Source organism: Eretmochelys imbricata, chromosome 2 (genome assembly GCF_965152235.1).
Source record: "Eretmochelys imbricata isolate rEreImb1 chromosome 2, rEreImb1.hap1, whole genome shotgun sequence".
Taxonomy (NCBI): Eukaryota; Metazoa; Chordata; order Testudines; family Cheloniidae; genus Eretmochelys; species Eretmochelys imbricata.
This window is the reverse complement of record NC_135573.1, coordinates 242,350,325-242,373,241: the sequence shown is the minus strand read 5'-3', so window position 1 is coordinate 242,373,241 and position 22,917 is coordinate 242,350,325. Positions and strand designations below refer to the sequence as shown.

The 22,917-nt window shown below is 40.6% G+C and overlaps 1 protein-coding gene across 4 annotated transcripts in view; it reads right to left on the bottom strand.

Moving 5' to 3' along the window:
* The window catches only part of CCNY (cyclin Y), a 224,634-nt gene that overhangs the window by 69,905 nt on the left and 131,812 nt on the right, over positions 1-22,917 (bottom strand). For all 4 annotated transcript variants that reach the window (XM_077808317.1, XM_077808318.1, XM_077808319.1 and 1 more), the window contains 2 exons: positions 13,982-14,056; positions 6,708-6,742 (listed from right to left, as the gene is read on the bottom strand). In XM_077808317.1, the coding sequence (XP_077664443.1) occupies positions 6,708-6,742; positions 13,982-14,056 (110 nt within the window). The remainder of the gene's footprint in view (positions 1-6,707; positions 6,743-13,981; positions 14,057-22,917) is intronic.

Here is a 22,917-nt window from a genome sequence, read left to right as displayed (position 1 = left end):
CAGGATCTCCTTGAGAACTAACAGCATGTCAGAGACCCAAGTTTACATAGCATGTAAGTGGTTATGTCGTGCAACAGCAGAAGAAGGCCTTTGCTATACTTCCAGTACAGCAATAAACACTCAGTAACTTCTTTAGGAACTACTGCGTGTGCTACTCTTCCCCTTTTAAAAATGGTGAGTCAAACACAACTGACGGCTACATTCTAATATCTCACCCTTTACAAAGTTTTTTCATTTCACATCAAAATGACACTCAGTCTCCCGGTTGGTAGGGCAAGTGGATGGGGAGAAGATCTGCCTCTTGCACAGGAAAGGAGCAAAGAGCAGATTAGGCAATCTATACAGAAGAAAGTGCAGTAGCCTCTCAGTAGTCTCTAATTCCTCTCCCAGTAAGTAATACTAAAAAAAAAATCTTAAGGAGACAGGCACACAATATTTGAACTGGCATTATAAACCTCCACAGTCATCGTTGGCCTTGGGCATTCCAGATAATAAATCAACAGTAATATTTCAGTTAAATCCTGCTTTTCATCCCAAAGAATCAAACTGCTTTACAAACTCTGGCCCCAGTTCAGCACATGCCTAACTTTAAGCACGGGTACCCCGGTGAAGTGGATCCTGCAGTGTGATCCAGACAAGACCCTTGCAATCACACAGAATCCCAATGAAGTTAGTGGGGCTTCACATGGGTGCAAGAGTCTACCTGTGTGGATCAGATTAAAGGATCAGGGCACTGGAAAACATCCATTTCTGGAATGGACAGTGGCAGCAAGTACACAATAGCAAAGAGATGAAATTTTGTTCAGGACAACACACTCGCAGCATAATTGCATGTGGAACATAGTCCATCCACCTTGGAAGGATAAAGAGGTGAGAAAAGCCTGCTGGGATTTGAACCTGTAGTTCCAGAGAGTCTAGGTGGTAGAAGTCAACGTTAAGACCATCAAGCAATCCCCTCCAGCATCATCTTGTTCTTACAAAGCATAAGGGTGATCCAAACTTTAGAATCCAAAAGATGCTTAAGAGAAATGTTGTATCTTCTTCCACTGAGGATAATTCCTCCTTTAGAAATATTTCCCTTATGGAAAAAAGGTTTATTTTTAGGATGCTACTGCTCCTAAAACTACTAAGATTAGAATGTGTATTGCCAGAGTAGAAGAGAGAAAGATCTTTGTAAAGTGGAGCATTTTCATGACCTCCAGGGAGGAAAAATCCTACACATCCAACTTGACATAGAAAACAAAAATCCCCTTCCTCCCAAGTCAGGTACTGCAAAAAATAAAATAAGCCTTCCTGTTTGCCTTCCTTCTGAAGGCGGAGATACTGAAGTCATCACTCCCTCAGCGAAGAGGAAATGCAAGCATCTTTTTCTCCCCTCAAGTCGTTTGACAAAGGGCAAGTCTACATTAAAACGCTGCATCAGCGCAGCTGCAATGATGCAGCCAGGCCACTGCAGTGCTTTAATGAAGATGCTCTATACTGATGGGAGAGGTCTCTCCTGTCGGCATACTTCACTCACCTCCCCGAAAAGCAGAAGCTATCTGAGCGGGAGAAGCTCTCCTGCCGCCATAGTGCTGTCTACAGTGGGGGTTAGGTGGGTATAACTACATTGCTCAGGGATGTGGATTTTTCACACTCCTAGCAACGTAGTTACACTGATATAGGTCTGTAGTGTAGACCAGACCTAAGTCACAAACTTAGTAAATTGAGACAGATAGCAGATTAAAAGACAAGTGAACAATGGAGAAGCATTAAAGATGTAACAAAAATCTTGATCATCAATTCAGTCCGAAAGGAAAACAGAATCTGCTGCAAATGCTTGAGATAAAAATTGGCTGGAGGAAAACATGAACAGCTGATACAAGGTGACTTACCTCCCTTGTTAGCAGCTTATTCTGAAAATTCCCACTTAGGTGAGCATTGGAGTGGTATGTGGGATTCAGCACAATCCTAAATCAAGTCATCTCAGTGTCTTTTTGGGGAAGGGTGTGAGACAGACTGCTACACCAGAGAAATCATCCCTCTATTTTAATTGGTTTAAAACAAACAAACAGACAAACAAAAACATTAACACAGTTGCTGGATCCTTCAAGCCCACTTAATGACAAGGTACAATAAAAACTCTGCAGCTACCTACACCAGACAAAGTTCAGTAAATCGCAGTAATTCTAGATCCCACTGTTTGTGTTTGGGTAAACGGAAATGATTCACCCAGCAGAAGTACTTTATAAAAGAGAGCATGCTAGTGACTATGCTGAAAAGGTACATTTGAAGTGAAGAGACAACAGGAAACCAGATCAAAAGAAGCATAATTGGCCATTTGATAACCTTGCAACTAAACTGCCAGAAAACTATTTCAGGAAACTGTGACAAGTTTGCTAAATATGACAACAAAAAGGAGCCATAACTACAAAGCTCCTGAACTACAATCACATTTTGTGTAAAAACCGACATGTTTTATTATAAAAAACTAAAATTGTACAGAAAAATTTTACTTGGCATACCTGAACTCACAGGAGACGTTTAAACACTAATCAGTGGCTCTCAACCAGGGGTACATGTACCTTGGGGGGGGGTACTCAGAGGTGTTCCAGGGCGTATATGAACTCATCTAGATAGTTGCCTTCTTTTACAACAGGCTACACAAAAAGCACCAGTGAAGTCAGTACAAACTAAAATTTCATGCTTATTTATACTGCTCTATATACTAAAAACTGAAATGTAAGCAAAATATTTATATTCCAATTCATTTATTTACAATTGTATGGTAAAAATAAGAAAGTAAGCAATTTTTTAGTAGTAGTGTGCTGTGACACTTTTGTGTTTTTATATCTGATTTTGTAAGCAAGTAATTTTTAAGTGAGACAAATCAGACTCCTGAAACAGGCACAGTAGTCTGGAAAGGTAGAGAGCCACTATACTAGCTCAAACTATTAAAATGCTGTACAGAAAATAACAATATTGTAGGTGCCAATCTTCCTGGTTACAGGTCACAGAAGGAGAATAAGTACAGGTAGAAATTTTAAAACCTAACAATGATCTTGGAGAGAAATAACTTGCAAGAAAGGAGTGTTTTCCTCTGTATTGTGACAAGCAGCTTTTGTACAAGGGAAGCAAAACAACCACCCAGAGCTTATGTCCTCTTGCCTGTTCCCTGCAGCACATGTGGGCAAGTCAGTTAGGAAACAGATTACTTATTACGGTGCCAAACAAAGCCAACTCCTCTTACAAACATGCCTTAATAAGCATAGAAAGATGAGCCTGGTGCCAGAGAGACTAAGTAATCGATAGAGTACACGAACAATACTTGCTTTACCCTTAAACATTGTCTATAATTTGCCACATTAAGCTGTTGGCAAATTGCAGCATCTTAAGCTATTTACTGCCATTCACTTCAAATAAGGAGATCGGTTCCTTCTGGCCTTAAAAATCATAGTTCCTTCTGCCCTTAAAAATCTAGGAGCCACCTTAGTTTACTATGTTTAGAAGTACCCAAGCAACATTTGCAAGTGTGATCTCCAATTTTGGGTGCCCAACTTTAGAAATCTGAAGCCTGATTATTTAGGAGGTGCTGAGCACCCTCAGCTACTCCTGACATCAGTTTGAGTTATGGTTATTCAGTACCCATGAAAATCAAGCCTTAAGTTTCTGAAGTTCAGCAGCACCCCACAACTGAGGAATGTCCAAAATCAGGGGCCACTTCTGAACATTTAGGCCACTTGGCCCTTATGTTCTTAAGCATATGAAGCATAGCTAACTCCTATGGAGTGGTTACTCATCTGTAAGAACAAAACTCGTAGTTAGGGGAATTTTTCGGCAAGAAAGGAACAGCTGTCAAGAAAATTCTTTAGTTTTCCAATTTACGATAGGGATTGGTAAAAATACATTAAGGTAGAACACTGATATTCAATTATGTTACGGAGGATTACCTGAAGCACTAATGGAATCCTAGTAAACACTTTTTCCTCCCCTACATAAAAGTAGCAGTTTTAACCCTGTGTGTAGCCTTTTCATGCCACCATTTCGGTCTTCTGCTTTACCTTTTGGTCAAAGTGAAGTCTGGCAAGTAGCCCATGTAACACCGTTTAACTTACTAAACTATAAGAGGAGGATAAAACAAAGTAAAATCCAGTTTAGTAAAGGGGATGGCAGTTTTTTTGAAGCATTCATATTAGTTCTACTGTGATTATTTTTCAACCATTTAAAACATTCGTGCTGAGCACACTTTAGAATTTATCACATGGGTGAATATGTTGGCACATGTCTTAGTAGAACAATCCTGGATATTCGTAGCTCTGCCTAGGAATCCTGAGTTAGCAAGTCTCCAGCATAGCATTTTCCAGAACTGCTGTCAATAACGAACCAGCTGCTAAGACCACTTCCAGGTTTCCCCTCTCCACCCCCTTCAGCAGATCTGATACTAATTATTTAGCCATCTCTTACTGAAAGTCACTGTTGCACTCAAGATAAGAAGGGCTCAAGCACAAGGATAACTGGGCCCTGTTAATCTTTCCTCCTCTTTATTTATTTGCCTGGGTGCTGAACAAGTCTAGCAGGAAACAATTTCTGTACATGCATACTGCACACACACAGTACTACTGACTTGTCAACACTGTAGTGTCAAGCAGCTGCTTCTGTAGCCAGAAATGATATTTTACACAGGAAAATCACCTGACTGGTATCCAGAGGTTATCTGAAATCTTTAATTTCCATACACCTGGAGTTTGTAAATTAATTTCATTTAACCAAGCCTGAAAAAAGATCAAGTTGTAGGAATTTTATTTAACATTTTGAATGCCATCAGTAAGAAGGGAAATAAGGACATGCAAATTACCATAACAAAATATTCCATCTTTCAGGCTCTACATCATTCTGTCCTGCTGCAGCTGCTTAGTCCCACATACAGTTGATGGTTTGTCATGCACTATACTCTTACACCTATCATAAAACCCCCTTGGGAGCATGCAGTCAGCCTTAAAAGGATCAGTTTTCAGTCCTTTTAAAAATGAATACCACACATTTTTCAAAGTTTCTTTATTCTTCTTCTTTGGAATATAAAATAGGAAAACTTAAAAAACCAGAAAAATACACACACACACACTTTTTTATATAAACACACTTTGGATGAGTGGGGGAGAAAGAGGATTTCTCTCAAGGCTTTGGCAAGGTTCTGCAGTAACTGTAAAGTCAAAATGTGGGGCGAGATTCTGTGGCTGCTCTCCTAAGCGCAGGTGTTCACTGCAATTGGGAGGAGTGGTTGCAGCATATTTAGACATATCCAAGATCTAGCTAGACCAAAGCTTGCTTGACTAACAACAGCAGTGAAGCCGCAGCAACAGTGGCAAGTATGTAAAGTCAGAGCCTGTCTTCATTTTTACCAGAGGAATTCTCCTCCAGCTGGGATAAGCTTTTAGAGCCTCTTTATTCTACTTTAGCCCTTTTACAGGTTGTAAACGGGCCAGGGTAGGGATGAGAATCCCACCCATTGTGAGTGATGCAGTGGCAAAGCAAGTTAGGAGACAGTTAGCTGTGTTACCTGTCTGGACAATGAGGACTTAAAAGAAGATAAAATAAGTTTTGTGTTAATGTGCTCACTGGCAGTTATTCAGCACATATCAGTAAATTTACAGGACTCCAATACTGTGCATTGTTATAATATGACTTTCAAAGTAGTTTCAGTGCGAACTATTCTCATATGCAGGTAAACAATAAAAACTAGTATTTTAGGAGAAAAATATTTGTTGGTCCAGTGTTGCCAAATCTCGCAATTTTGAAGCCTTCCATATTCTGTTTTTCTTAAAGCCTCAGCTCTTGAAATTACATAAGCAACTCAGCTTTTTATTTTATTTATTTTAAATTAAATGTTTAGACCTCATGGTGGTAGAGAAAACCTTGAAAATGTGACCCAAGTGCACATTAATGGCTCAGAAACCAGGAGACATATAAAAAGAACCTCCCAATTTTATGTTATTGACACATCTTATGATTTATTGGGACATGACTCACGATTTTTGAATATTTGGGGTTGGCAATATTGCTGGTTACACTGGGGATAATCCTTGATCTATAAAGCTCCTAAGGTGCTAAGGTAATAAAAAGAATGATAATAAAGGTCCTGATCCTGTCCCTAACACAGTCAACTGGAGTTTTGCTCTTGATGTCACCGGCAGCAGCCCCACAATGTATTCATTTGAAAAGAATAGAAGAAAGAAAAACGTAGAGGATAAATATTAAGACATCTAACTACTCCAACATTTACCATATATTACATATATGTTCTGCAATGCATCCCATCAGTTTGGACCTTAATAGCCCTTTTCAAAAATAATAGTGATACTCTACAGACTCTCCACATAATATAAATTTACACACTGCAAGCACATTTTTAAGTTCTGAGTTTTTCAAAAAAATATTAATCTGAAATAATATTGTGACCCACGCTAACACAGTGTGGCTCTCTGTCCCTTCTAGTGGCCATGCCACATATACAGGGTTGTGTGAATGCTACTAATTCCAAGCTAATGGAACTGGCCCTTTAGCTCAAATAGTGAAGGCCCATGCTTTTACATACTGAGGTCCATGGTTCAGTCCCCAGAGGCAACATTATACTCTCTCACACACAAGGGATTTACTTACAAAGACTCTTAGTTCTGCATAATATAGACAACAATGTGTATGAAGCCGCACAGGGAGACATTTTCACTTACGTGGTTTATATAGAGACTCTTGCGTTTTTCTCTCACTGCAAAAACATAAAATGTAATAGAAATATTATATGACTGTATTTTGTCTCAGTTAAGCTTCTGTTACACCATTTTTACGATCAAAAGTAGGAAGGTATCTATGTGTAACATTATTGCACTAACCAAGTTCACTCATTATTTGAGCACAGAAGGAACATCTCATATACCTGGACACTTAAAGGCATTTAAATTCTGCATTGTGCTGGATGATTAAAATTCTCATCTGTTTGGATATTTCACTACGACTGCGTGCATTGGAACTCTGCCTCCTAAAATCAGTTGGTGCAACTCTGCAGCCATTACTCATCCTGAGTAGTTGTTCTGAAGTCAATGGGACTACTCAATGAGTAACTCCTACTCAACATGAGTAACCGCTGCATGATCAGGCCCACTGTTATCAGACAAAATGCTTACAAACAAAGGAGCAAGCTAAAATAAACTTTAATGTTACAACTGATTTTATATACTGGTTTAATTTTTGTGAATATTTTTCCTATTAACTCATCCCTTAGCCAGCCTGTGGAGCTCTGTTCAACAACTGTGATAACGCTGCAGTAACATATCAACCAAATTGTGGAATTAAACTAAAAATGGTTTAATGCCATAGGTGATTAAAGGCACTTTGGTGTGCTTGGTCCTGTTCTCTATTTTCTCTCTTACACTACGCCCACCACCGTGGTCTCTGAGCATCTTCCAGAAGCACCTTAAGAGACACAACTAGCATCAGTCATGTGAGTCTCTTTTTCTCACTTCCTCTCCCTGGGAGGAATACTACGTATGGATTTTTTTAAACACTTTACACACATTTTGATTCTATGTCTGCACGTATTCACACACACAATTTCAGTGTATTCATATGTGCAACCTTGTTAACGGGTCGCTGTTAAAGAACACTTATTTTGTTAAGTGTATTTGATTGTGCAGTTTTCAAAACACAGCGGGGGGATTCTGATTAGCTAGTAAGCAGTTAAGCAGCTTGCTCGTCCTTCTGCTGAAATGCTGTTCTTTCTATTCTGAAGCTCCGGTCAGGGTGTTATTCCATCAATTAAGTAAATAATAAATCTAAGAAAATATCTACCATCATTTAGTTACTTAACACCAGGCCAAAGTATTTCTCTATTGTGTAATACAATGTAAGTGATGTAAATAATTTTCACAAGCTGCAGGCAGACACTTTACCAAGCACAGATGTAATTTCATAATGGCAAAATTTATTTTGTACTTGATCAAAACTTTATTTGCACACAATTAAATATCTAGTAGCATAACTTTGTTCACTGCGTTCATACTGCATGTTGTGACATGCAACAAAATTAGTGACAAAATGCCTCTGAGCCCTGTGTCAATATTTCAGTTTATCGGCTTTTCCTGATCCCCCACTCTTCTCTTTCCATGTTCTTGCTCCCACCCTCCACATCATTTGGTGCCCTCACCGTTGTATGATTCTCTAGTTGCTGAAGTATTGCACTTACTGCTCATTCACCCATGCCATTTACCCTCTTCCAATGCTGGACAGACGGACACAGACACACCCCTCACTCTGCAGATTCTCTCTCCTTGTGAGACCCAAATTGATCTTTTTCCTCATCTTTTCCCAAAGGAAAGTAAACTTCATTGAGCTTTATTATTATTTATTATTTATATTATCTCAGTGGGGGACCACAGAGAGTCAGGCAGGACTCTCTAATTCTGCGCTGCCCAGCACTGACGCAAGGTGTATGATCCCTCAAGAAACCTTTGCCGGGAGCATCAGGCACAGCAGAACTCCACTCTGTCACACTTCCTTCCTATTCTACCCAAAACAAACCCCCTTCACATTAGGAATAAGGACATCTGGTACAGGAGATGGCAAAGCCACTTGTGCCAGCTTTTCACCAACAGAGTCCTTGTGCAGAGGGAATTCTTCACCGGCTGCCCAAGGGCACTTTGTGTGGTGTAAGCAGTGCAAAGTGCTCCTGTGCAAACCACAGAACTTGACCCCATTCTAATTAACTAGCATATAGTACCGCAGACAGCTACAGTTGTAGTATCTGGCTTCAAGAACGGTGGTTTAAGATGAAATGAAGCTGAACAGACTTGAAATCAGTTTCGAAGTTCAGACTCTAAGTCCCTATTTATTTTTCTATTACATTTTTTTCGCTTTTTACAAAACTTGCATCCTGGGTAGATTTCGTCAGGCATACTAACAGATGGGAGAGCTGCCAAAATTTCTTAATTTTCTTTAAATGTCAAGGCAAAATAACCTGTTCTCATTTTTGCAAGCGCACTCAAATTGTTAAAACTGCATTTTTACTACAGTAGGATGAATAAATTATGCAGGATTAAAATGGGGGAGAAAAACACGTTTTTGTTATTGTGCTCTCTTAGTATTCCTTTGTGCAATGTGCATAAGCAGTGTTAATGGTAGACCTCAAAAGGATGAAAGGCAATATCCCTGGGTTAATAATTACACATCGATCAAAGCCTCTCATGTTTTGAGAGTTCCTAAATAATTTAGAACAGGAATACAGCTACGATTCCTCTTGTTAGAGGAACAAGGGAATTGACTGGTCCTGATCTAAGGGCTGGTCTACATAAAAACAGAGAGAACAGGAGTACTTGTGGCACCTTAGAGACTAACCAATTTATTTGAGCATAAGCTTTCGTGAGCTACAGCTCACTTCATCAGATGCTTATGCTCAAATAAATTGGTTAGTCTCTAAGGTGCCACAAGTCCTCCTTTTCTTTTTGCGAATACAGACTAACACGGCTGCTACTGTGAAACCTATAAAAACAGAGCACAGTCGGTTTCATTCCTGCTCATCCCATAAACTGGGGTTTCCTTTGAAGCCAATTACTTGCTAAAGTCAGCAATGCTGGTACAGTAAGTAAGGACCTAATGGAAGTGAAGGAAGGAGGCAGCTCTAACTAACTAATGAAAAGGGGGATTTCCAACACACTGAAGTAGCAATCAATCAAGTTTCCCCTAACTAATACAGGTGGGGAAATCACTATTGCAGAGGCTGACTTTAAAAACCCTGAATTAACCACAGCCTCCACTTTCAACTCAGTGTGTGCAGCATGCACACACCCTTTGTTTCCAGGCCAACACACATCCCATCCAGGAAGCTTACAAGAAGTGGAAACTTGGACAGATGACTAGGGAGGAGAATAAAAATATTGCTCAAGCATGCAGGGGTGTAATCGGGACGGCCAAAACATAACTGGAGTTGCAGCTAGCAAGGAATGTGAAGGGTAAGGAGAAGGGTTTCTACACATATGTTAGCAACAAGAAAAAGGTCAGGGAAAGTGTGGGACCCTTACTGAATGGATTAATCAAAGACAAGCATGCCTGGCCAACCTGATTGCCTTCTATGATGAGATAACTGGCTCTGTGGATATGGGGAAAGCAGTGGACGTGATATATCTTGACTTTAGCAAAGCTTTTGATATGGTCTCCCACAGTATTCTTGCCAGCAAGTATGGATTGGATGAATGGATTATAAAGTGGATAGAAGCTGGCTAGATCGTTGGGCTCAACAGGTAGTGATCAACAGCTTGATATCTAGCTGGTAGCCGGTATCAAGCAGAATGCCCCAGGGGTTGGTCCTGGGGCCAGTTTTGTTCAACATCTTTATTAACGATCTGGATGATGGGATAGATTACACCCTCGGCAAATTCACGGATGACACTAAACTGTGAGGAGAAGTAGATATGATGGAGGGTAGGATAGGGTCCAGAGTGACCTAGACAAATTGGAGGATTGGGCCAAAATAAATCTGATGACATTCAACAAGGACAAGTGCAGAGTCCTGCACTTAGGACAGAAGAATTCCATGCACCGCTACAGGCTAGGGACCGACTGGCTAAGCAGCAGTTCTGCAGAAAAGGACTTGGGGATTACAATGGATGTGAAGCTGGATATGAGTCAGCAGTGTGCCCTTGTTGCCAAGAAGGCTAACGGCATATTGGGCTGCATTAGTAGGAGCACTGCCAGCAGATCGAGGGAAGTGATTATTCCCCTCTATTCGGCATTGGTGAGGCCACATCTGGAGTATTGCGTCCTGTTTTGGGCCCCACACAGAAAGAAGAGAGCCCAGTGGAGGGCAACGAAAATGATCAGGGGGCTGGGGCACATGACTTACGAGGAGAGTCTGAGGGAACTTGGCTTGTTTAGTCTGCAGAAGAGAAGAGTGAGGGGAGGATTTGATAGCAGCCTTCAACTACCTGAAGGGTGGTTCAAAAGAGGATAGAGCATGGCTGTTCTCTTTGGTGGCAGATGACAGAACAAGGAGCAAAGGTCTCAAGTTGCCGTGGGAGAGGTCTAGGGTGGATATTAGGAAACATTATTTCACTAGGAGGCTGGTGAAGTACTGGAATGGGTTACACCTAGGGAGGTGGTGGAATCTCCATCCTTAGAGGTTTTTACGGCCTGGCTTGACAAAGCCCTGGCTGGGATGGTTTAGTTGGGGTTGGTCCTGCTTTGAGCAGGTGGTTGGACTAGACTTCCTGAGGTCTCTTCCAACCCTAAACTTCTATGATTCTATTAAGCTTTTTTTTGTTTTTAATGAGTTCTAAATTAAGTTTAAAGATATCAAAGGTGGTACTCCTAACATGCTAGGAGGATTGTCATCAGGCTTAGCACCTTGAACAGTCCCTGTGAAGAGGAGGGATAAAAAATGAAAGACTTTTTGCATAAGCAGTTCTCTGAGCCTACCATCTGGCACCTTGATTAACATTTATTGGGCCTTAAATGGCCTCAGTTCTTAGATGCAGTGTACACCACCATGACTTGAACATTTGTACAGGGTCCTACACAATCTGACAAATCTTATGCTAACTCTGCTTACCCCCTATATAAACCATGTTATTGTAGTTTGGCATCATGAAACATTACTGAATATTTTCTCCTATCCTTACAGAGCGGATACATATATTAAATGGGCCTGAAATACAACCAGGTGTAGTGCTTACTGGTGCTGTTTAGCCCACTGAAATGTGATTGTTCTGGGCACTATACCCAGTAGTATTTTCAGGACAGTGTTTCATATGGCAGGCGAGTAAGGTGTCATTTGTTTTTTCATTATCATCAACTCAGAAGGTTGACGAGCAGGTTTTATACCTCAGCTGGTAAATTTCTAAGGCAATTCAGCAAGGTTGACATATTGTTTTGTGAGAATAATAAATTCCTTCCTTTTCTCTAAGCTGGAAGAAGCTGCATAACTCAACAACTAACTGGGCTGAAAGCAATCAGATTTTGTAAATTAATTGTCATTTTTTAAAGTTTCTCATAACCTACAATTACAAAAAATCAGTCACTAATAAAAGAATTATAATAATTAGAGCTGATCAAATGTTTTCAGATATAACTTTGTGTGAAAAATTGTCACCATTTCAGCCAGCTCTAAGAACAATATTTAGCATTCAAATATTACTTTGCACTTTCAAAATGCTGTACAGACACTAACTAATTAATCCTCACGGTACCATTGTGATGTAAGGAAGTGTCACCATACCCAATTTACAGACTGCCAAGCCCAGGGAAGGATGAGGCGTGGTGTGTGTGGTTAAGTGACATACCCAAACCTCACAGCAAATCAACGGCAGAGCAACAAGTTCCTGGCTCTTGCCCTCTCCCCATTATACCACGCTGCCTTTTAATTAAGGCTCCAATCTTGCAGATGCAATCAGTAGGCCTCCAAGGGCAGAAGAGTACCCACACATAACCCACTGCAGAATCAGGGCCTAAAATGCATAGTCTCTGTAGACATTTTCAAAAACTACCAGAAAACAAACAACTAAAAAACGAGGTCACTAGAATTTCTGAAATACAAATGTGCACTTAGCTGAATAAAAATCTCAGTAAAGTATCATTTACTCAGTAAGTCTAAAACAGAGTTCATATGCCCCGAACACGGAGCACAGAGAATGCACAACAACAACAGAAAAGTTGCTTGGAAAGTTTGGGTAGAAAATGACGTGCTTTGTATTCATTATTCACGTCTACTTCTGGCAAAACACTAACATCACTCAAGCTAGACATTGTAGATTCAATTAGCCAAAAGTAAGTGGCTTCCATTCCACTAATTACATCAAGAGGCTCTCTAAAAACACAGGCTTAATTTCTATCAGGTTATTTTTGTCTCTAAGTAAAAAAATAAATAAAATAAATTCCAGATAAATGAAAGATACTGTCAAACCATGCTGATCAATAAAAATAAAGGGATATTTTTTATTTGTTTTTAAAACCCATCGAAGGGCTCATGTGAACTGGGATTTACAGTTTTCAGCCTGTCTGGGGGAGACATCAGACTACATCCTCAGCTGGTCTAAACTGCCATTGGTCCAACTAAGCTATGTGGATGTACATTAGCTGGGAACCTGGCTCCTTCTGTTTAGTTCTGAAAGACAACTGTACTGAAAGGTTTACACTTAAAGAAGCTAATTCTTTTACACGTTATTAGTATTTGTAGCTCCACTGTATGTTTTGAACTTGTAATAGTCAACATGCTACAGGGTTCAATTCTGTAACCATTTATTCATGGGTCTGACCTAAAGCTACCTGAAGTCAATGGAGAGACTGTCATTGACTTCAGCGGGCTTTGCCTCAGGCCCTGTGTGAATCTCTCTGCATATCCATGGGTCCAAACGATTTCAACATAGTGACTCGTATGAATTAATGTGTGGGACTGGTCCAACAAACCCCAATCATGAACCCACTCATGTGCACGACTTGATGCATGTGAGTAGTCCAATGGGGTCTACTCAACAAGACTATTCACAGGTGTCAACTTCTGTATGTGCACAGGTGTTTGCAGGATGGGCCCACACCTTTTAACAACCTTCTGACACTTAAATTAATTCAATAGGTTAGGATTCAAATAAATTAGAGAGCATAGCGATAACTATGGGCCTGATCCTGTAGTCCTTTCACAGGTAAGGATCACTTTGAAGTCAACTTAGATTTTATTGTTTTGCATAAAAGAAACAGGATCATATCTTACTGTGCATTAATTACTAACAATAAGCCACTGGGCCAGATCCTCAGTGTGTGTATATCAGCATAGCTCCAGTTAACACCAGCTAAGGACCTGGCCAATTACATTTAGCCAAACCAATCTGCCATTGTTGTGTCTTGTTCTCCTGAAGGTGGGCAAAAATTCAAACAAAACTGAAACCCCCCACTTAATATAGGTTACTGCATGCAAAGTTTAGAAATAATCTGAAAAGAGAAAACTGTAGTAAATCCAGTAACCTACCATCTGTTTGAGATTTACTGAGGAATATTGTGCTGGCCCGTGGGTGATCCGATGGGTTGAACTCCATGTTCAAATCTTGAAAGGAAGAAACAAAATTACAATATGTTAAAAGGTTTGTAATCACCCAATGCAACAAGCAGACTTTAGCCCTTATTTGCACAAATGGGCCCCACTGGAGTGAGGACTACTTGCATCAGAAAGAGTTGTAAGATTTGGCCTTGGGTGCAATGGTTTCTCCTGGACTGAAGTAAGACAAGCAGCTTTTAGACATTTGTAATACAAAGTCGAGAGTTGTACATTTTTCATTCATTTCCCTTCCACACCCCCAAGACTTCACCAAGTGCAGGAATAGAGCCTTTTGCATGTAATATAGGAAAATTAGGTACTGTAAAACAATTATGTAGAACCATGCAGACAGTAGATGGCTTTCCACTGTTATATGTGATTACAATAAGCAACTATTGCTGTTTAAATTAAACAATTAGAACAGAGCATTTAAAAAGGCTACATTTTTGGAAAATGAACTTTTCCCGGAGGTCCACAGGAAGCGTCACAGAATGGCATATTTCCTGCTGTGGCAACTTCATTTCTAAAAAGAATGCACCAAGATAATCATAAGGATGCCCTGTGGTACCAGGTTACAAATTAAATCAGTACCAGCCTACTTCCTCCTTTCACAACATATGTGAACTTCCAGAAAGTATTATTTTCCTTGGCAAGATTAACGCCCTCCCAAAAGATTCTGAGATGGCCATCTTATTTCGCTGAGAAACTCTGAACAACAGTGCATGATTACAAATAACATTTTTCATGTGGCTTTCCATACCTTACTTAGAAACAGCACTGGAGAAGTAAAAAAAAACAAACCATCAGATGACCCGCAATGAGATGGGTGGTGCTGCTGCTAAGATAATTACCCACTAACCTGAACCCAAGATGCATTTCATTTTGTAATCAATACTTTAAAATTGTGTAATATGTCATTTTCTGTACAGTCATAAATAAAACCCAATATGGTTTTATCCTATTGTAGAGGTTTCCATGTAACTTCTGTTTACATCACAGCAATGTAAAATCAGTCAAAGCAATCTCCCTAACACGTAGCTGAACTCTGACATTTAAACATAGCACTTCAGCAACCAGGTGTTTCCTTTTATTCAAGTCTAAGGCCATAAGATCAGCCCCTTGTCTTTTCAGCAAATATGGATATTTTGGCACAGGTTCAGGCAGACACTGTTTTCAGGAAATATAAGAAAGAAAAACCGATGACCACATCTCTAAGCCGATCACTGCTTTAGACTGTAAATTGCTTACATACTATTGGCGCATCACTGTTGGATGAAGATTTACATCTTGTGAAGAAGTTTTCAGGCTCTGGGTTTTTTTTTTTCTTTTTTCTTTCATCTTTTTTTTTTAATCTTAAGCATAAATGTATTTTGCTGAGGAAGAGCTGTGTGGTGACTTGTGACTGCTGGCAATACACTGTTCACAACCCACAAACACACACACTGAGAGGGCGGGGGGGAACATTGGCACTGGCTTTTAGGCAAATTGGATTGCTCAGGAAATCACAGTGTAAGGCAGGAGGCTGTGCAGCCCAGTCAGGAGGAGTGAGAGAACAGTCCCCATCTAGAGACAGGATAAATGGACAGAAACCTGAGGAAGCCCCTGGAGTGTACCACAAGGGGGAAAATACCGGTGCAGCTACATTACCCATTTCCCAATAGGATAAACTAAGGTACAGAGAAATTTTAAGTGAACAATCTTCAGTAATTGGTGGCAAGGAGAAAAGCGAGAGCAAGCAAGGAAGTCAATTATAAAAATCTGTACTAACATGATATCTTTGCTTATAATGTTCTGCTCTGTACCATAGCATATTTTATAAAGGAAAAAAACCTAAGAGGTTCTAATTGTCATCAATTCATTGTATTACAAAAAATGCTGTAAAAAATGTCACTATAAAAACTTGGAGAGGCTGAAAGTTAAAAGATCAGTCTCAACACCTTTATTATGAGATTCTCTCCTCCTCGCCCCACCCAATAGAAACACTGGTCTAAGTCCGATAGTTCTTCCTTCTCCTTTCAAGCTTGCATTTCAAACTCCCTGTGCAATCTTTCATTTCTTTTTAAAATGACAGGACATGGCGAGGTAAACTGTGTTTTTAGACTGCTGCAATTTATAAGGCAACACTGTTTTAAAATTTGTTATGAAAGGTAATTAAATGGTTTAGATACTAGATATTCAAGTGCTGGAGCTTTTCAAAGACTGTGCCTATGGTAATTTAACACACATTACTGTAAGTCCATAACTTGGACTGAGAAAAGATAATTCACTCTGGAGCAGTGATAAGAAAAAAATTGATTTTTCACCAGTGCCATGGTTGGCATAGTGAGCATTCTTAGGAATACAAGAACAAATTAATTGACCTGCTGGATCAGACCCAAAGTTTATCTAGTCCAGTACCACGTCTCTGATGGTGGCCAGAACCTTTGGACACATGTTGTGTTGTACTTTAGACAGGAACAAAACTGGGCAGCATCTCAGCCCGACCAGCTGAGATTCCATCTGCTCCCAGAATAGAGCATTTTAGTGGAATATAAACGTGTATGTCAGATGTAGACAATTAAGGTTCCTAAATTTTATGATTCTGGTGATGTCTTCTGTGCAAACTTTGGGACTGATTCTTCCCCACTGAGGACAGTAGCAGTTTTGCCATTAATTTCATTGGGATCAAGTCTGAGCGTTTTGACTCATGCTGCACACTGAGATGTTTCCCTAGCTTTCCAATATTTTTTGGCCTCTTACTATAATTTAAATGTTGCTTTTTTCACCTCTTTAGTTTCCCGTGCATTTTTATTCCATTACAGAAGACAACATTTTGGTACCATTTCAGAGAGTTATCAGGTCTATATAGCTATATAAACTAAGGGTCTGATTCTGCCAACGCAAGCATAACTTTACTCACATGCACAAACTCTAGTGAGCTTACTGGGACTCCATGACACAGAAGCCCCCCCCCGCCCGCAATCAACTCTCATGTCAGGCCCGACAAACTCATTACACATAACACATCTTACAGGATATGTATCAATAAGGAATGACATGTAAGGTATCTACAGACAGCTTGTGACTTAATCAGGACTCAGTCATTGCGAGATGTATGTATGGTGTAGCCTGATCTATAGATTATGTAATAATTATATTGATTACTTAAGAATTCCCAGTTATCACTTTGAGGGTTTCCAGGTTCCTGTCCCAAGATCAGGCCCAGTATTATTCAAATTATTCCACAGTCGGGAACCCCCATCTGCACAGTTGCAACACTCACACTATAGGAACTCCTCTCTATTTATTAATAGTTTATTAATACATTTAGCTCAGTCACAAGCACTCAAACTCAGTAAGGTAGACAGAGATACTACAGAAAGTACATCTGCACAGCCATATACTCACACCATCCCCTTGCAGAACAACCTGAAAAGTTAGCTATCATCTTCTTCATCGCCGTCACCTTCCCCCTCATCACCAGTGGCCATCATGTGGCACATCCCAAGGACTACATCTCTCTCTCCGACTGCCCCTGGGCTGGAATATAACTTTTCATATCTTACACTGACACCACTACGCTTAATGCATATTCAGTAAGGGTATTCCCTCTCTTCCTTATTTGTATTTCCCCAATTTACTAATGTTGAGGTGCCCTTCTCTTCTGGTGAGTTTATTAATTATCTCAACTTCTTATCATATATGTCAATTCGTTGCCATGGCAGTCTTGTGGTTGGATGTTCTTTTCAAAAGTTTCCAAAATCTGGTGTTAGCTCATGTTTCTGTGGTTGGCTGATGTCATTAAGGACAAAATTCCCCCTTATACTCTACTGCCAGTTCCTCAAAACTTAGGGGTTACCACTGGGCTGTTTATCTGTGCCAAAGTCCCTAGGTCTCAAGCCTTGTGCTAACTGCTGAAGCCAATGTCTTACAGGATATAGGCCTGTAGGTTCCTTGCATTACTGCGGAGTATAATAAAGGCATATTTTAATAAAGGCAAGCTAGCCCTAGGGGCTATAATAGGTAATACTGAAAGAACAATGTAACTATTCTGAAAATATGCTTTATGACCTTGCAGTAAAAGTTAGTGGATAATATGTCTCAGGGATGGCCCATTCAAGCAGAAAGGAACTGTCACACCTCCCTAGTTAGCCGATAATGTTGTGCAAAGCATAACTGTCAAGCCTTGTTCCATTCCAAAACCAATGGACAACTGCAAACAATCAAAACCACTTGGAAGTTAAAAAAAATTGAATATTACATCAGACAGGGAATCTCTCTGTCTATTAACAGAGACAAAAGACTGTTTCAGTATAACACCGAGCGGGGAGAGGCACTCTGAATCCATTCACTGAGAAAACATCTCGGAGCAGGGGTGTTTTCATGAAAGCTCCTGTAAAGCCAGCCAACTCTGCAAGAGACTGAACTCTGGGAGGAAAAAATACTTTATCAGTTAAGAAAGGCAACTCTTAGTAAGTGTAGACCCTAGTTTAAGTTTTGTTATTTTGTTTTGTATTATAACCTTTTGTTTTCATCACATTCTCTAGTTTCTAGTTGAATCTCTATTCTTTCTTAAATAAACCTTCTTTTGTTTTATCGTAAGTACTCACAAGTGTGGTATGCTATACAGGAGCATGGGGTTTAAGGTGAAACTGGTAATGGGAGGTACAGTGCTTCATTGGGTGCAAAGGATCTGGGATTTCTGAATCAGGGAAACGCTTCAAGGGAGTTGGGGACTGAGGCACAACTCTTGTTAACCTGCAAGACAAAGACAGGGCTGGCATAGCCCGGAGGAGAGTGCCTGACTGGCTGGCATTAGGGAACTGACCCAGTTACCACAAGCAAGACTCCCTCACGCTGGAGGCAGGCAGTAACAAGATGACTCACAGCCCTGCGTAGCCTGAGAATGGTCACAGACTCATCTCATAAGTAAACTATACGTGTGCCTACATGTTTGCAGGATTTGGGCCCAAAATCTTTTTTACGCCAAACAATTTCTTCCTCAAGCACCTCCACAACATCAGATACCACAGTGGGAGGTGGATTATTGACCGTTGTGGGATCTCAACACTACCACAATTACAAAAATATGCAATCAGACCAAAGACTGTATTCTTCCCTGGCATAGCATTGTGCCAAGAAAACATGACATATTCCTTGACTGATTTGCTGTCTTAAAAGCAGTTTTTTGTGGGAATGATACTGAGAAAAGGAGAGGCAAGTCTTACCTGAGCTCTCTGAGGGAAGTTGGAACATACACAGCCATTCCAAAATCTGAAAGGTGACTACAGGAAGGTCATATATGTTTGGCCCCTAGAATGGTCAGAACCGAAGTCCCTAAGGGTATGTCTACACTGCAGCTAGCCGCATGCTTCTCAGTTCAGGTAGACCAGGGGTTCTCATACTGGGAGTCAGGACCCCTCAGGGGGTTGCGAGGTTATTACATGGTGGGGTCGCAAGCTGTCAGCCTCCACCCGGAATCCCGCTTTGCCTCGAGCTGTCAGCCTCCACCCAGAATCCCTCTTTGCCTCCAGCATTTATAATGGTGTTAAATATATTAAAAAGTGTTTTTAATTTATAAGCGGAGGAGTCGCACTTATGTGAAAGGGGTCACTGGTACAAAAGTTTGAGAACCCCAGAGGTAGACTGACGTGGGCTAGCTCTGCGAGAGCTAACCTGCTAAAAATAGCAGAGTGGACAATGCAGCATGGGTAGTGGCACGAGCATAAAGCTGCCCAATAGCCTGGGTGTGAACTCGTGTAGTTAGCCCATACCACAACCTGTGCCACAACACCCACACTGCTGTTCTTAGCACGCCAGCTTGAGTAGAGCTAGTGCATGTCTGTCTACCTGGGCTGGGAAGCATGCTCCCAGGTGCAGTGTAAACATACCGTAAGGATTATAGCTGTTAAGGTCTCTTCTGATCACAGAGAAGTAGTCTGTGAAACAATTCCATTTCAGGCCATTTAAAGCCTGGACTGGGAGTTTAAATCCAAGACATGATGATCAAAACATCATCTCCTCTCAGGTATAGCAACATAAAGAAACAGGGTTTAGTTCGAAGTAGAAAACAATCTCAGCAAACCCAAAAAGCTTAGGACACGTTAGTAAACTTTCTATACTTGCATCTGACTCTGCCTCATTCTTTACTTCAGAAAGACCTAAGTTCTAAAGATCTAAGTTTTAAAACTCATGGTCAGAAAGCATTGGGCAAAATAAAACAAGAAAAAAGGGGAGGTGGTTTTTCTGGCACAGTTTTAAAGACATATCACAATTCCTTAAACTCATTAGCATAGACAGATAGAACACTGGCCCCACAAGAGGATGAAGGACAAGTATCCTAGCAACTAGCTTCTTCTGAGGAACACAGAGCTTTCACTGTGTTGCAAAAGGAAAATCAACACTTTGTTACCTGGTTTCAAAAACTCTATATATGGCTCTCGGAATAGACAGCAGTGTTAACATCGTATTTAATTTTAGAAAAATAAGACCTTGTTTCTTATTCTTCAGCAAATAAAATTCACCATGTTCCCACTCCCTTAACAATGCTGTGACAATAAAAAAATAACGTTACTGAACATGACCTGTAGAAACACGTTTTATATTTGAACAGCTATAAAACACAATGAAATTACTTACCTCCCTCTTGATGCAATGTTCTGCCCATTATTTCATGTTGAATCGTAAGTTGGTGAAGGATAATAGTTACCACCTGTATCGTATCCATAGATATCACTTTACAGACCCAACAACTGAGGCTCGGAACTGGTAAGGTCACACACTCAGGGTAAAACTACACCACGAGTTGGGTGTGATTACCCACAGAATCGCAGTAGCTCAATGAGAGCTAGCACGATTATCAACAGTAGTGCAGCCATGGTAGCACAGGCAACGGCAGAACAGCTGAGCAGTGCCAAGTACCCAGCACACGTCTGTACCCAGCACACCTCAGCCATGCCTCCACGGCTGCTGCTGGTGCCCATGCCGCCATGGCTACATTGCTATTCAGACTTGTGCTAGCACTCCTCAAGCCAGCATGAGTGTGAGGACACGAGCAGGGGAATCACACTCCTAGCTCACCGTGTAGATACAGCCTCAGTCAATTAGTGTTTGGTTTTTTTTTAATGAATTTTCACAGTTATTTATGTACTAGGGTTAGAGCAGTGGTTCTCAAACTTTTGTACCGGTGAACGCTTTCACATAGTAAGCCTTTGAGTGCAACCCCCCTTATAAATTAAGAACACTTGTTTATATATTTAACACCATTATAAATGCTGGAGGCAAAGCAGAGTTTGGGGTGGAGGCTGACAGCTCACGACCCCCCATGTAATAACCTCTCGACCCCCTGAGGGATCCCAAGCCCCAGTTTGAGAACCTCTGGGTTAGAGAAAGGTCTGACTGAGAGGTCTAAGCAAGGTGGAAAGCCAAAAAACGCAAGTTCTAATCCCAGATCTCCTACAGATTCTCTCTGACACCTTAGGCAACTCTGTTAACCTCTCTGCCTCAATTTCCACATCTGTAATCTGATATTACTTGTACACCCACCTCCCAGGGGTGATGAGGCATAGTACTTAGAAGATAAAAAGTATTGCATAAGTGCTATGTATTATTGTTAATTTTCACTGAAGTATGTCAAAATGGAAGACAAAAATGTACATCAATTAATATTCACACAAATTCAGTGCTGAGCACACAACAGCAGGAATGCCCAAACTACATACCTCATGCAAACATAGGCATGAATTCAGTGCACACTGAAGTCAGCAGAAAGACTCCCACTGACTTCAATGAGCATTGATAGTGCCTTCCTCTTATGCTGCCACACAAGGGAATAAGGAGGCATAAGACCTTTCTCTATCCCCTACCCCACACCCCCTCTACTCTGTGCAGTCTGTGCTTGCTTCTCTGGGTGCATGTGTGAAGCTGGCTCAGAAGAGGTGCTATTTCTCCTGCATGATGGTGAGCAGAGAGGAGTAAGTAGTGGCTGGATTCTTGGTTCCACTTCCCAACATGCCGGCCAGTGCAAGTGAGTTGATACAGGCAAAGTTGCAGACTGGAGATGGAAGTAATCTGCTACTGGTGAAGAGCCACAGATTGCTTGTCCCCTGGATCAAGGGGGAAATCAAGTAGGAATTGAGAGTCTCCTTACATTGATCTAGACATAATCTCAACTTGGTCCTTAATGCCTGAGATATGTCTGTTGTTTTTCTATCTTGCCTTCTTCACTCTGGTGGGCTGCTTATGTTAGTTTAATACTAGTTAGCCATTTAAGGGAATATTCTCATGACAGCAGAAACATAAGGTCAAAGAGTGTTAAATGGGTACACCAAGTGATGATCTCCCTAATCAGTCTCCTGCCATCAAAAGCAACAGAAACCCAAAGATTTTTTAAAAATGAAATCATAGGGAAAAAACAAAAAAACACTCCTAGCTCTTGTAGATCTCCTTCTTCTATTGGGTTATAAAATCTCTATAATTTATGCAAAGAAGTCAGCGCAGAGATACAATCTGCCTATTGAAAAACTGAATGACTCACTCTACTGTGCAGCATTTCTAACTGGAATCTTTCAAAATACCATTTTTGGAGTTGATTTCTAAAATTATGCAATAGCATATCGAGCTCTGGGAATTAACCCAATCTGTTCAGAAGTTTCCCCAACTTTCAAAGCCCAAATAATCAGGTCAAATCATATGCCATGTCTAGAACATGTAATTGCAGCAGTTTATAAGTACAGCCATTTCCTAGATTACAATATAAAGGATGGCAATTCAAAAAAACAAGTTTCAGCCAACATTGCATGTATACGGAACCGATTACCTAGGCATTTAAGGCCACAATCCAGCAAAACACTCAAGCAAATGAGGAATACACTGCCTTTGGAGCCAATAGG